Source organism: Balaenoptera acutorostrata, chromosome 3 (genome assembly GCF_949987535.1).
Source record: "Balaenoptera acutorostrata chromosome 3, mBalAcu1.1, whole genome shotgun sequence".
NCBI classification, from domain to species: domain Eukaryota; kingdom Metazoa; phylum Chordata; class Mammalia; order Artiodactyla; family Balaenopteridae; genus Balaenoptera; species Balaenoptera acutorostrata.
Window position 1 is genome coordinate 4,049,023 of NC_080066.1, and position 14,841 is coordinate 4,063,863.

General features: G+C 39.2%; 1 protein-coding gene across 3 annotated transcripts in view; it reads left to right on the top strand.

Moving 5' to 3' along the window:
* The first annotated feature begins 1,957 nt into the window (after positions 1-1,957).
* The window catches only part of NSUN6 (NOP2/Sun RNA methyltransferase 6), an 85,137-nt gene continuing 72,253 nt past the window's right edge, over positions 1,958-14,841 (top strand). For 2 of the 3 annotated variants that reach the window (XM_007196404.2, XM_057542162.1), the window contains exons 1-3: positions 1,958-2,423; positions 4,834-4,989; positions 9,511-9,590. In XM_007196404.2, the coding sequence (XP_007196466.2) occupies positions 2,349-2,423; positions 4,834-4,989; positions 9,511-9,590 (311 nt within the window). In that variant the 5' untranslated portion in view covers positions 1,958-2,348. Of the gene's footprint in view, positions 2,424-2,940; positions 3,016-4,833; positions 4,990-9,510; positions 9,591-14,841 lie in introns of those variants that run through there. The other variant, XM_028162424.2, reaches the window with a different exon arrangement.

Consider the following 14,841-nt stretch of genomic DNA (forward strand, 5'->3'; position numbering starts at 1 on the left):
GGTTACTCCTATGTTTTATTCTAGAAGCTTTATAGATATAGATTTTACATTTAGGGAGGTCTAGGATCCATTCTGAGTTAATATGTACTTATGGAGGTTAGTCTCCAGATGAATTGAGATTGATAGATTTCCAGCCTTTCCTAGACTTTTTTTTCCCTAATCCTCTCATGCCTTCATGAAATTAAATATTGAGAAATAGGGTTTTTATGTTTTTTTTGGGGGGGGGTAAAAGGAAAGTTTTGGAGCATCACAAATTGAGATTAAGATTATATGATTATATCTAAGATTTTGTTTTGCTCTTCCCACATTGGGGGCCATATCACCCCATCGAGAACACAAAACCCCAATGACCCTTATATGGGTGTATTCTTATAGGGGTCTTCTTCTTCGTTTTTTTAAAGCTTACATTTTCTTTTTATTTATTTATTTAGGCCACACTGCACGGCATGCGGGATCTTAGTCTCCCCACCAGGGATTGAACCCAGGCCCCCAGCAGTGGAAGCGTGGAGTTATAGGTGTCTTCTTTTGCTTAGACAATATGTATTTACTATGCCAACTTCAGATCTGTAATATGGACCAACTTTAGAACACCAAGAGACCTCGTCATCAACATAACCGTCACTTCAGTAATGTCTAGCCAAAGATTGTCTAAATGTCCTCAGCACTGTTCACAAGTGCTGAACTAGTGAACTAATGTCCAGCAAATACAAATATATGCTTTATCAGCACTTCCTTTCTCTGGTTTACAGAGCTATACATCCATTTATTCATCTACTCCTTCAGTATTTGAGTGCTTCTTACATGGTAGGCACTGGGTCTGCAGCAGCGAGGTAAAGTTTCTACCTTCTCAGAGTTTACAATCTAGTGCCCCTTGTTCCTTCCTCTCCCTTTTCTCCTAGATATCGATTCCAAACATTATTGGTGCTGTGGTTACAATCTTGAGGTTGCAAAAATTCCTTTGGAAATGGCTGGACTAGACATTTTCCTGATCACTTTCAGATGATTTAGCCACAGAAGAATTCCATAAATTTACTTAAGAAATATGCCATGGTGGAAAGAGTAGGTATTGGTTTTAGAAGCCAGGTGGCTATGGTCTTTATCCTGACGTTCTCACTCATTGTGAGAGAGTGTATCATACTTTTAAAAACACCGCCGTGTGAGATTTAAAGAGAAAAAGACTTAAGAAAAAACTTCCTACAGTTCTGTGTTAATGACAACGGTGTGTTTCAAAAAACACTGTCTCGGGAGACAGAAGAATTATTTCTAGTTTCCTATTCAATCATAGGAAACTCTGCGACTTTCATTAGGTCCCTTCTCCCTTTGAATCTTTCCTCACCTGTAACACAAAGATTACGCCAAAGGTCTCCTGAGCTTTAAAGTAGAAATCAGCTCCGATACAGGGAACCTGTTAGTCTTATTCAACTAATTGTAAAAACTACCTGTGCGTTTTAAAGTTTTACCTGAGCATGTATGGCTATTACAAGACCATTAACCCAGCTTTTAAAAATGTGAATAATGTTGTTTATTCACAAGTGAAGTCAGACCAGCAAGCCTAAGAGAGGGAAGGTAATTTCAGAAAATCAAAGGGTGGATGATAGGCCCAAATAAATTCTGGTTTCATTCTTTCTTTGGAGGTCACCTAGCAGGTAACTGATTGACTCCTCACCTTATTCAGGCTAGCACGACTCAACCCTCGCCAATTGGCAACCAGCTCTGTCCGCCCACCTCCGCCCGACAGCTGGGCCTGTTTGCAAGTCCCGTAGGCAGCTCCTCCTCCATCCCCTTAAAGCGCCCGCCCAGGCCCGCTGCACGTGGATGCGCCGCGGGCGGAGCTGGGAAACTCCGGAGACGTGACGCAGCGGCAATCTGCGGCTGCGGATTGGAGGGCAGGGGAAGGAGGGGTGGGCCGCATTGCCGGAAGTGACGCATGACGGAAGCGGCTTTCTGCCGAGAAACAGGGGCCGAGGGAGTGGAGAGTAGGCCGCGGTGTTCCCAGCCTGGTTTCCACATCTCTGCCCAGTTCACGGCGGATTCACTCCTCACTGCTTTTTTTTTTCTTCTCTGCAACGTGAGTGGCATTGCCTCGCAGTGATTTCCGTGGGCGTCGCTAAAGAAGGCCCTGGGAGGAGAGGAAGCCGCTCCAAACTGGCCACGCTCCAGAAGGCGTGGAAGATGCCTCCGCGTTTCTCATTTTAACTCGGCGTGAGCAGCGCGCTCTTCCCGGGCATCGGTGGTCCCGGCACGTTGTGGGTGGGATTCATTGCCCAGACGCTCCGTGTAATTCGGAGAGAGAAAAACCACCGTTTTCCAGCATTTCTCGTGGAGGAGGAGAACTAAGCGATAGGAAAATGTCTGTTTTCCCTAAAATATCTTTGAGACTTGAGGTTGAAAACTATCTGAAAGCGGGCTTTATGAATGAGGAGGTAGGTCAGATAAACACGTTAGATGCTATTTGCAAAAATTCAAATATGTACACGCTCTAGAGAAACAGAAAAATAATCTGAAAGGCAATCAAATGTTTACAGCCGTTGTTTCTTAGTATTCGTCTTTCCGAATGTAAAATATGCTAATATCTTTCTGCAGGTATTTAATGAATGCTTTCCGAGCTAAGAGATGTATGGGGTGTATGTTTTAACATTTAGGAATGGGAAAGGAGGGAGGGGGAAAAAGCGGTTGTGTGTCTGGCGGCAGGAATGCACTGAAAGGATTACAAGGGTGAGCAAGACAAGATCCCCGTCTCCGAGAATTTAAGTCCTGTAGAGAAGAAACGCCTGTACTCTTACAGCGCCTGCCTTGGCACTCAGGTGGAAGGTTTACTATCATTCAGTGAGTGCTTCTTAAATGCCACCAGTTGTGCTAGATGAACTGCAGACCTTTACATCTCAATCTGCGCAGTTTTTTTTTTGGTAGAGATTTCCTCCCCATTTTTTATAGGTGAGAGAACTGAGGGTCCAAAGAGCGACGTTACTGAATCAAATTGACACCGCTGTCATGTAACAGTGTCGAAATGTGAAGGTAAAGAGCTCAGGTCGAATGGGAAAAGGAATGGATTTGGGACCCCAAGCCCCTGGTTTGCATCCCAGGGCTTTGAGGCAGTTACTTCACATCCCTTAACCTTTCTTTGCTTTTCTGTGAAATTTGAGGACGGTTAACGGTACTAAAATTTCAAGGTGGCTGTTTTAACGTATTAATCGTAAGTGCAAGCACCTGGCATCGCTTTGGCGCCTAATAGGTCCTCCACAAATGTTCCTTCTGTGTGCTGCTGGCCGTGCAGAGCACAGAAGTGCTCAATGAATGTTGATTGTCTTTTATTGCCAAGCCTGTGCTCTCTCCACCTTTCCACCGCCCCTGTAGGCAACTTTGTATTTTCCAAATCTTTGGTTTTCTATTCGAAGTGAAGCCGCAAAAATGTTACTCATTTTCAGAGATGTTGGTGAAGCCGTGACTTCTAGGTTTGATTTCTACATTTTATTTCCGGAGATTATGTTAAGGGGCAAGACAGTATGGGAGAGAAAATATCTTCTTGATTTAAAAGAACTTATACCATAAGGAGAGTATTAAGAGAAATAGAGGCAGTCAGCAGTTTTTTTTCCCAGCAATTTTTAAAATGGTTAACATTGTTTTATAAAAAAAGATTCAAATGTCTGTCTTTGACACCACTTCTGCCTCAAACCCACTAACTATACGATTTTACAAAAAGAAAAACCATCCCTTTGTAAAAAGTATCAAAGGTAATGGAATATTCAGTTAAAAAAAACAAACCTTGAGAGAGTACTAATATTTTTAGGCTAGTGGATTATTAGGCTGGTAAGTGGTTTATGAAGATTCTGTGAGGCAGGGTATAGTCAAAGATGACAAAAAATGGGGAAGTGCGTGTCTCAAAAGCTTTAGTTAATTACAAGGAAACTTGGTCGTTTGAGTCTTTATAACTTTATTTCTGACAGGTATCTTGCTACCTGTCTTTTTTTGGACAATATCTATTTGTTACATTTAATAATACCATATTAAGAAGCTGATGTTATGGGGGCTCTTTGGGTGACGGTATCAGTGTTACTTATTCTTCAAATATTGGTGTTTTAAAACGTTACTAACCAATTTGCTCTAGGATACGAGGTTAGCAAGGAATAGTTCTACAGAAGTGATGTAACAGTTAATGTTTTTTAGAAATAAGTAGAATGAAATCCTGAATTTATATGAATAAATGTAGCAGAGATGTTAAAAATGTTAATAATGCTTTGAAGTGAGGCAGTGTTTTTTTAAAAATTAAAAAAATTTTTTTTAATTTTTGGCTGTGTTGGGTCTTCGTTGCTGTGCGCGGGCTTTCTCTAGTTGCAGCGAGCAGGGGCTGCTCTTTGTTGCGGTGTGCGGGCTTCTCATTGCGGTGGCTTATCTTGTTGCGGAGCACGGGCTCTAGGTGCGCGGGCTTCAGTAGTTGTGGCTCGCGGGCTCTAGAGCACAGGCCCAGTAGTTGTGGCTCACGGGCCTAGTTGCTCCGCGGCATGTGGGATCCTCCCAGACCAGGGCTCGAACCTGTGTCCCCTGCATTGGCAGGCAGATTCTTAGACACTGCGCCACCAGGGAAGCCCGAGGCAGGGTTTTCTAAGCCCTTTTTGTCTGGTGTTTCACTAGGTGTTTATTAGCATAACCCTGTGAAATATCGCGATTCCCTTAGAGTTATTAACACATAAACAATACAGAAAAGTGAAATGGAACCGAACAGTTGCCGAATGATGTTTCATTAGTTGGAACAAATGTATAGACATATAGCCTGCTTAATATTTTTAATTTGTATAATGAAACTGAAACATTAACTTGTTCTTTTCTTCTTTTCAGGTTGTATCTGCTTTAGGTAAAGAAGAAGCAGAAAGGAAGTTTGAAACTCTGTTACATAAGTTGTCCCACCCTCCATCATTCACTACTGTCAGAGTAAATACGCATCTAGCCTCAGTACAACATGTGAAAAATCTGTTATTTGATGAGCTTCAGAAGGTTCGTGCACATTTTTGTCATTATGTACAGAATTAGATTTCTACAATCTATGTCATGTCACTCCTCACTAATATCATGTGAACGATATACTATTACAAGTTTACAAATAAGGAAATTGAGGATCACGAATGTTGTTCAAGATTACATAGTGAGTGCTCATGCTAGAACTTGAACCTAGTGCTTCTGATTCTGAATTAATTTAGTGACTGGATAGGTCACTCGACCCCTCTGGGCCTCCGTTGCTTCGTCATTAAAATACATAAGCGGTCCATTCTAACCCTAAAAGTCTGTGATATTGTAATAAGCAGCCTATAATGACCATGAGGGCAGATCACATAGCCAAGGTGAGCCCAGAGGTAAGGAGGTGCCTACTGATTACCTTTAGGATTATATTTTTTATTTTAATATAATAATTTAATTAAATATAATAAAAGCAGGATATTAAATAATGTAAAGATATATTTTAAAGATAAAACAACACAAATTTTTTTTTGTTCAACCAATAAAATAGTTTTGGCATAATACTCATTTTCTATAAGTGAAAACAGTATTATAAAATGGCATTTTTAAAGTTCCAAGCAGAAAAATAATATTGGAATTTTCTTGTTTATATTGTCTTCTTTGCTTTCAAAAGCTGTACATTTTATAAGTGAAAACAGTATTATAAAATGGCATTTTTAAAGTTCCAAGCAGAAAAATAATATTGGAATTTTCTTGTTTATATTGTCTTCTTTGCTTTCAAAAGCTGTACATTTTATAAGTGAAAACAGTATTATAAAATGGCATTTTTAAAGTTCCAAGCAGAAAAATAATATTGGAATTTTCTTGTTTATATTGTCTTCTTTGCTTTCAAAAGCTGTACATTTTATAAGTGAAATAAGTCAGATAGTGAAAGACAAATACTGCATGATATCACTTATATGTGGAATCTAAAAAATACAACTAACTAGTGAATATAACAAAAAAGAAGCAGACTCACAGATAACAGAGAACAAACGAGTGGTTACCAGTGGGGAGGGGGGGAGGGGCAACCTAGGGGTGGGGAGTGGGAGGGACAAACTACTGGGTGTAGGACAGGCTCAAGGATGTGTTGTACAACATGGGGAAGACAGCCAATATTTTGTAGTAACTGTAAATGAAAGGTAACCTTTGAAAATTGTATTAACATTTTTTTTAAACCAGAAAGAAAACCCCAAAGCTGTGCATTTTGTGTTTCATACACTGTGCACTGAAACTTACCTCCAAAGAAATGTAAGATGGAGGAAAACAGTTGCTTGAAGGGGGTACTTCAAGTTGCATTTTGTAGTTATTAAATCTCTTCTAACAAATAACCATGATAGGTGTCAGCAGACCTATTTCTACCTAATTACTGCCTAAATGAAAAGGAAGAGGTAAGCATGCTTAAAAGACTTGCATTTGTATATCACAGGCTGCGTTATCAGTTTACTCTGGATATAACTTACAGAAATTTTCAGAGAATTTTCACTGGTATTGATTCTTTTTTAAAAATTTTATTGATGTATAGTTGATTTACAAGGTTGTGTTAATTTCTGCTGTACAGCAAAATGGCTCAGTTATGCATATAAATATTCTTTTTCATATTCTTTTCCATTATGGTTTATTACAGGGTATTGAATATAGTTCCCTGTGTTGTACAAATAGGACCTTGTTGTTTCATTCATTTATTTTTTGTCTTTAATCTCATTACATTTATGGAATGTTTATCATACTCTCTTTAAGAACAATTCTATGAACTTCAAGTTGTGAGGAGATGACCAGGTTATAAGAAGAACCAGCTACGATTTCTGGCTGTATGAGAGCAAAACTTAGTATAATAATTTTAAATAAGACTTGGAGAAAGGTTAATGTGATTTTTAATAAGAGTGGTAATTTTATCGAGAGTAATGGCATTAGGTATAAAATATAAGCAGTTCCTCTAAGCAACTAAGATTATTACTTTTATGTAGTCATGCATGTAGGTTTTCAGTATGGAGGAAACTGTTCTGAGGCCCGTAAGGTGTCCATAACTCAGGCAAATCCAGATTGTTTTCTTTTCTAGCAAATTATTCCTAGAGCTTAGATAATCTAGGATCCCACTCTGATGGGAATAGAAGATCTCAGGGGTTGTATCTAAGATCAGGCAGACGAAATCACTCCGGGCTTTTGAGTCCCTTTCCTTGAAGGTTAAGATAAGACTGAGGAGGTTGGGTCGTGGGCACTAGGTAAGAATCTGGTGGTTTGAGCAGTGCCTGTTTCTAGCAGGAAAAGAGATTCGCAGGAGGTTTTAGATTGTACATCTCCTTTCTTTTGCCATGTCCCAAGCTCATGTGTGTCCTAAAGACATATCCTGAACAGTATATGAGTGGGTGCTTTGTCTCCAAATATCTCTGTGTCACATATTGAAATTTAATCATTTAAAATTTCATTTGACTGGTGAAGGATGTGGAGAAAGTGGAACCTTTATATGTTGCAGGTGGGAAAGTCAAGTGGTTTGGCTTCTTTGGAAGACAGTTTGGTGGTCTTTTAAAAAGTTAAACATAAATTTACTGTACAACCCAGCAATTCCACTCCTAGGTGTCTACCCAAGAGACATGAAAACATACGTCCATGCAAAGGCTTGGGCATGAACATTAATCGCAGCATTGTTCATCATCACCAAAAGGGAGAAGCTATCCAAATGTCCATCGACTGGTGAATAGAAAAACAAAACGTGGTATGTTGACACAGTAGAACAGTACAGCAATGAAAGTGGTGAACTGATACGTGCTACCACTTGGGTGAACCTCAGAAACACTATAGTGAGTGAAAGAAGCCACACACAAGACAGTCTGCATTGTATGATCCTGTTTATATGAGATGTCTCGAAAAGGCAGATTTCTAGAGAAAGAACGTAGGGTAGTGGTTGCCTGGGGTTGGAGCTGGGAACAGGGATTGGCTGCAGATGAGCATTAGGAATCATAGTGTGTTGACGGACGGGATCTAAAACTGGATTCTAGTGATGGTCGCACACTTCTGTAAATTTACTAAAAATCATTGAATTGTGCATTTAAAATGGGTACATTTTATGGTATGTAAATTAACCTCACTAAGGCTGTTTTCAAAAGGGCATGGGGTAGAAACAAACAGAAAAACAAGCAGGTGATATGCTTGGTTTAAAAAAAAGTTTGTGGTGTTTTATGGAAGTTACAGACGTGTGGTTTTATAAAAGTTTTATTTCTGTATCATTTTAATATCTGATAAAAAGGGAGAGACGGAAAACCTTGGCCTGAGGAGGATTGATCTCTATGTAGAATATTTCTATAGTATAAAGAAATAGTACTTCCAAAGCAAAACAAAAACAAATGGCAAAATTCATTCTCTTCTCCTTGGAAGGATCCATAGTCTGGATGCTGTAAGGTATCAAACAATGAGAGAACATGAGGGAGAGAGGGAAAAAAAAAGGGAGAGAGGTTTGTTTGAATGAGTTTGCCCTTAAGATTTCTTACTATTCTGTTGGATATGGTTAGTTCACAGTATCCTTTGCCTGGAAGAAGCAGAAGGCAGAAGAGCTGTTGACTTGGTAGAAATATAGTTAGATTTCTAAAATCTGAAGAATTTTTTCTTCTCTTTCCTTATCAACTTAGAAATAGGTTGATTTGGGAAGTTTTCAGTAGGTGGTGTACGGATGCTACAAGGCAGTGCAGATATCTATTATGGTCACTGCTCTTTGGTGTATTATGTGAAAATGAGTGAGTTGATAATCCCTAGCCTACACGGCGAGACTTGTTCTCCAGTATTTGCGTGTTGCCCTCTGACAGGATACACAGCCCTTGCTGTCCAGTCCACTCTTCCGTGTGGAGTGCCCAGTTGTCTTCCGCCTGCAGCTGTGGTGTGCTGGTACCTACTGCAAAAGTAACGCTGGTGTGTGGTGTTTGCTGAGTTTTGTGGTGTAAATGCTCCCACTCTGGTCGATTTCAGGCTACCAGCATGACCGTGGAGTTGGGAAGAGCTGCACAGAGTTGGCTCCCATGAGACTGGGCGTTGGCCCCAGCACCTATGCCACTGGCCCTGCACTTATTTCCAGTCTGAAGGCCAAGTATGGTAGAGGATACTGAAAATCCTGAGCCTTTGCCAGAAAGCATCATCCAACTGACATGGCATCCAGTGTTGATAATATATAATAAATAGCATTTAATAATCTCTCAATCTTTAATGTCCTATTCATGCAATTCTATATTGGATACGTGTTTTCAGAGTAAGTCACTTAAGGTCAACATAGTTCATGCTTACAAAGTCAAACAATAAGCAAAATTGAGCCTTTTACTTCTAAAGAAGTCAAGATACTTGAGAATCAAATTATAGAGAAAACGTTGCTGTTTTGAAGTCTTTGATTTTTTACAGTATCCCGTGGAATAAAGTGAAAATACCCTAAATCACGCTCATTACCATGCTCTGCTAGGTAATGACACTGAAAAGCTCTGTAATTTGAAGTTTAACCAGTATATTGATTGCTTTGTAATCCTATGTGTTTATTTTTAACAGCAGTTTAATGGATTAAGTTTTCCTATTCTTCAACATCCAGACCTTCAGGATGTCTTACTTATTCCTGTTATTGGACCTAGGTTAGTAACCATTTCATTTTCAAATTGTATTCTTCTAAGTAAAAATGTCACAGGTTCTTTTTTACTGTTTGGTGAAAGTACTAAGTTTCTCCATTATTAGCCATTTTATTTAGATAGGAATTCACAAACTTGATAAATGCTGACTCTATAGTCTTTCATGGAAAATATTACAAAAGAACACTAGGAATGGGCCCAGGTACCTTGAGAGTAATGCATTGTAGTTGCATTTAGTGCAGTGATTGATTTTTTTTTTTTCTGTGTTATGTCACGTTTTCTTTTTTATTTTTTAAACATCTTTATTGGAGTATAATTGCTTTACAATGTTGTGTTAGTTTCTGCTGTGCAGTGATTGATTTTTTTCCATTCTGTAAGAAAATTACGTTTGTTTACTTGTATATCTTGATTCCACTGCTAAATTAAAACGTTTTTGAGCTACAACAAAAATACAAAGCAACGTTTCCTACTTTCATAATATGTTTGTAAAATTTTATTAATTCACAGTTATGTTAAATTACTGTGTTTATTCTCTGAGTAGAACAGATACTGTGTGTTTGGAAGGGATGTGTTTAAAAATTGAAAAAACAGGCTTTCATATTATAATGGGAGTTGTATTGAAAATCCCTAATTGTGATAAAAATTTTTTAATACCCCTAAGACTTATAATAAACATAAAAATGCTCATTTTGTTAAAGCTTTAAAGTAATTTAGTGGTCAACAGTAGAGCAGTGGTTTTTGGTTTATCCACGCAGTGGAATGTTATATGGCCTTTATTATTATTATTTTTTATATGACCTTTAATGTGGGAGAATTATGTGTACAAATAAAAGGTGATGTTCTCGATAAATTAAATACCAAAGGCATGTTGCTCTGTGTAGGAATGTAAGGAATCACATTTCTTTTGCAATTAAAAAACACACACAACTACAGATTTATATATATTTATTTATATACGGAAAAAAGTCTGGAAGGGTATAACATACCCAACTGTTGACAGGGATTAACTGAGGAAGTTGGATTGGGAGAAACTGGGTAAGAGGAGATTTTCACTTGTAACATTTCTGTCTTATTTTTTTTTACTGTAAGCACGTATTACTTCTGCAATTAAAAAAATTGATTTTGTAAACTCTTTTTTTTTTTTTTTTTTTTTGCTGTGTCGGGTCTTAGTTTTGGCACGCGGGATCTTCGTTGAGGCTTGCGGGATCTTTTGTTGCGGCGCGGGGGCTTCTCTCTATTTGTGGTGCGTGGGATCTGTAGTTTGCAGCACGCGGGCTCTTGTTGAGGTGTGCGAGCTCCGTAGTTGTGGTGCGTGGGCTTAGTTGCCCCGCGGCATGTGGGATCTTAGTTCCCCAACCAGGGATTGAAACCGCGTCCTCTGCGTTGGAAGGTGGATTCTTTACCACTGGACCACCAGGCAAGTCCTGATTTTGTAAACTCCTTCTTCTAGCTCATTGTTAAGGGGGAATTTGCATTAGTGAAATGCAGAGATCTTAACTAAGTGTACTATTTGCTGAGTTTTGGTAAATTCATACAACTGTGTAGTGAAGACACCCCCATCAAGATATACACCATTTCCATCACCCAGAAAATTCTCTGCATTGTGCTCCCCTACCAGGAAACCACTGTTCTGATTTCTTTCATCTCCTAGTTTTAAACCAATTAGTTACTACAGTTGATCACAGTCACAGGTCTTTTGAGACCTGCGATTCATTTCAGAATGTACTGTGGACTCCATAGTTTTCCGTAATCCTATATAACACTATTTCATTCTTTTTACTGGCTACGTAATAATCCTTTCATCTGTTCTTTGTAGTGAGCTAAACTGCTCATTAAAGCATTAGTGGGGACTTCCCTGGTGGTGCAGTGGTTAAGAATCAGCCTGCTAATGGAGGGGACATGGGTTTGAGCCCTGGTCTGGGAAGATCCCATATGCCGCGGAGCAGCTAAGCCCGTGCGCCACAACTACTACGCCTGTGCCCTAGAGCCCGTGCGCCACAACTACTGAAGCCCATGCCCGTAGATCCCGTGCGCCACAAGAGAAGCCTGAGCACCGCAACAAAGAGTAGCTCCCGCTCACTCCAACTAAAGAAAGCCCGCGCGCAGCAACGAAGACCAAAAACGCAGCCAAAAGTGAATAGAAAGTTAAAAAGAGTTAAAGCATTAGTGAACTATAAAACACAAATGGTGAGTTACTACAGGAAAGCACTAAGAAATCTTTTAGGATTGTGGATTCATATACCTACCTTTCGTTTCTAAAAGGAACAGTTCGGCTCTTTTTTGCCTTTTAAACTCATCATCACTTTTATTAGGTATCTTTTGACTTTCCACTATGAAAATTGAAGAAATTCTTAGGCTTAAATTTGCCCTAAAACCTCCACCAACCAATTTTTATTTACTGTTAGTTTTTTAACATTGTAAAGCCTTGTAACATTTTTATTCTACAAGCATAATTCAGATGAATGCAGTGCTTTCTTGTAGCCCTATTGGCAGTTTATTTCTGAGTTCTTTATCTTAATTGATCTCTTGGTTGATCAAATAGCGTCATTTAGCAGGTCTCCAGCGCCTGCTTCCCTTCTCCCTTGTACGCTCTGTTTCCTTTCTCGCTTGAGAATTGCTTGTTGCCTTTATGTTTAAACAACAACTTATAGGCTGATTATAGTCATTTCAGGTCACATGTTATTTCCCTCAGCCCTTTGTAGACACTGCTTCTACAATCTTATGGCCTCACGTGTTGCTATGAAGAAATCTGAGGCCAAAAAATATTTTCCCCCTTACAACAGAATCTTGATTTTTCACTTGGAGATCTATGGGGTTCTTAGGCACTGGACTTTAGAAACTTCGCTGGGATATACCTTATAATAATAATAATAATTATTATTATTAATACTTATTATAATAATTATTATTCTCCTTAGTTTTCATTGAAATGCAATGTAATTTTAAAATTACAAGTCTTCTGGTAGTTCTTTGAATATTTTTCTGTTCCATATTTCTGCCCTCTCTGCTAGGAGGACCCTGGTACTCTACATGTTGGATTTCCAGTACAGATGCTGCCTGTTTTGGGACACCCCCAGGCAGCCCAGGGTCTTGTGACGGGCTGGAAGGACTCACGGGACTCAGCGTCTAGTCGGGCTCATGGTGGGGATTTATTACACGAAAGGGGTACAAAAGCAGAATCAGCAGAGGGAGAAGGCATGCGGGGTAAAGTCTGGAGGAAACCAGGCGCAAGCTTCCAGGAGTCTCTCCCCATGCAGCTACCAGGACAGGCTTCATCCCTCCAGCAGTCAGTTGTGACGTGTGTAGAACCATTGTCTATGAGAGGAGCCCATTAGAGACCCAGCACCCAAGGTTTTAGTTGGGTGCTGGTCATCTGGGCGCCCTCTGCCTGGCATGTAACGAAATTCCAGGCTCCCAAAAGGAAAGCAGGTGTTCAGCATAACCACACTGCTTGGACGAACAGTTTAGGAACAGTAATTCACTCTTATAAGAGGTGGTTTTATATCAGTGCTGGGAACTGTTTGCCAGTCAAGTTTCCAGATGCTGGCCAAGGGCCAACCTTCCAAGCTGGCCTTTCTAAGAATAGCTGTCGCAAGCCTGTTAACATTAACTGTTTAATTTCTGAGGATTTACTATCCTTCGCTTGCTGAGCTTGGCTAGTTCACTTTTGTTCTTTATTTTTTTAATCTTGTTATTATATCCCTTTTTTAAGGTTCTTTTTAGTTTCTTTGAAACTATAGAGAGGTTATTTGAAATTCTGCCCTTTTTTGGTCTGTACATTTTGTACTGCCTTTTGTTTATTACAACTTTGTTTAGTACTACGGACGTCCCTCAGTATCCATGGGAGATTGGTTCCAGGATACCCCGCTCCACCCCAACATACCAATAATCACAGATGCTCAAGTCTCATATAAAATGGTGTAGTGTTTGCATATCACTCATGCACATCCTTCAGTATACTTTAAATCATTTCTAGATTAGTTACAATACTTAATACTATGTACGTAGTTGCCAGTGCACAGCAAATTCAAGTTTTGCTTTTAGGAATTTTCTGGAATTTAAAAAAAATTTTTTTTTCGTCTGTGGTTGGTTGAATCCATGGATGCAGAACCTGAGGGTGGACAGGGCCATCTGTATCTACACGTAGTTCCCAGTTTGAATGAATCCTTGAATGAAAACTTTCACATAGATTCACCTAGTTTGCACTTCGGGTCAAGTGTATGCCTAGACAACTCACCAGATGTGTCTTTCAGAAATTCTTTCACCAGGTCTTTCCTAGTGGCACAACTCTAGTCCTGGTGAGCCGAGCTGAAGAAGACTAAGGCTCTGTGTGAGGGGGTCCAGCTCATAGCCTTTCTGTTGGGGGCTTTAATTTTTGTTTGCGCTTAGTGAACTCAGGGGAGGAGTGACAGAGTTGGCTGCGCTTTCCCTTCTCTTCCCTTAGCTACTTCTAGGCAGTTTGTCCAGTTTTGTTACAGAAAACACAGATTGTCTGCTTGTGCCAATTTTGCCAGTCCAGATCCTCTTTCATCTTTACCTGCAGGGAACAAGACACTGACAAGACATTCCCAGATCCTCCTTTTTTCTATCTGACCCTCTGGTCCTGGATCTAAGCAGTAGATATTTGTTTAGGCGCCCAGAAGCCTTTCCTTTTCAGAAACATTCATACCCTGTTGAGGAACTAGGTTTGATCCAAATTTTACTGTGTTAGCTAATTATTCTCAATCATTTGGGTAATAGCTGTTTCTTAGTTTTCTTGCAAATGGAATTTTCTTTCAGACTTTTCTTTCCCCATTTCTGTGGGCTTTAGAAAAAGGAATATATTTATACTTTTACTCTTTGACTAATCTTTTACTAGAAGCTCAACATCATCCAATTATTTAAGATATCAAAACATAGGTTAAACTATTTATAGACAGTAAACAATTTAAAAAGTAATTTCTCACCATAAAATTCAGGTTCCCTCATTTTATTTAACATGCTATTTAATTTACTGATCAAATATATTTTAATGTTAGGAAGGTTTTATCACTGGTAATTAGATTGAACATAAGGTTGCAATGCTGATTTTGATGGTATCAGTGTCAACTTTATTGAAAAACTTAGAGAAAATTGAATGCCAGGCTTCTCTTGATACAAGAGTATTTTGTATTTTTTATTTTTTTATCAAATTATAGTTGATTTACAGTGTGTTGTTAGTTTCAGGTGTACAGCAAAGTGACTCAGTTAAATATTCCTTTTCAGATTCTTTTCCCTT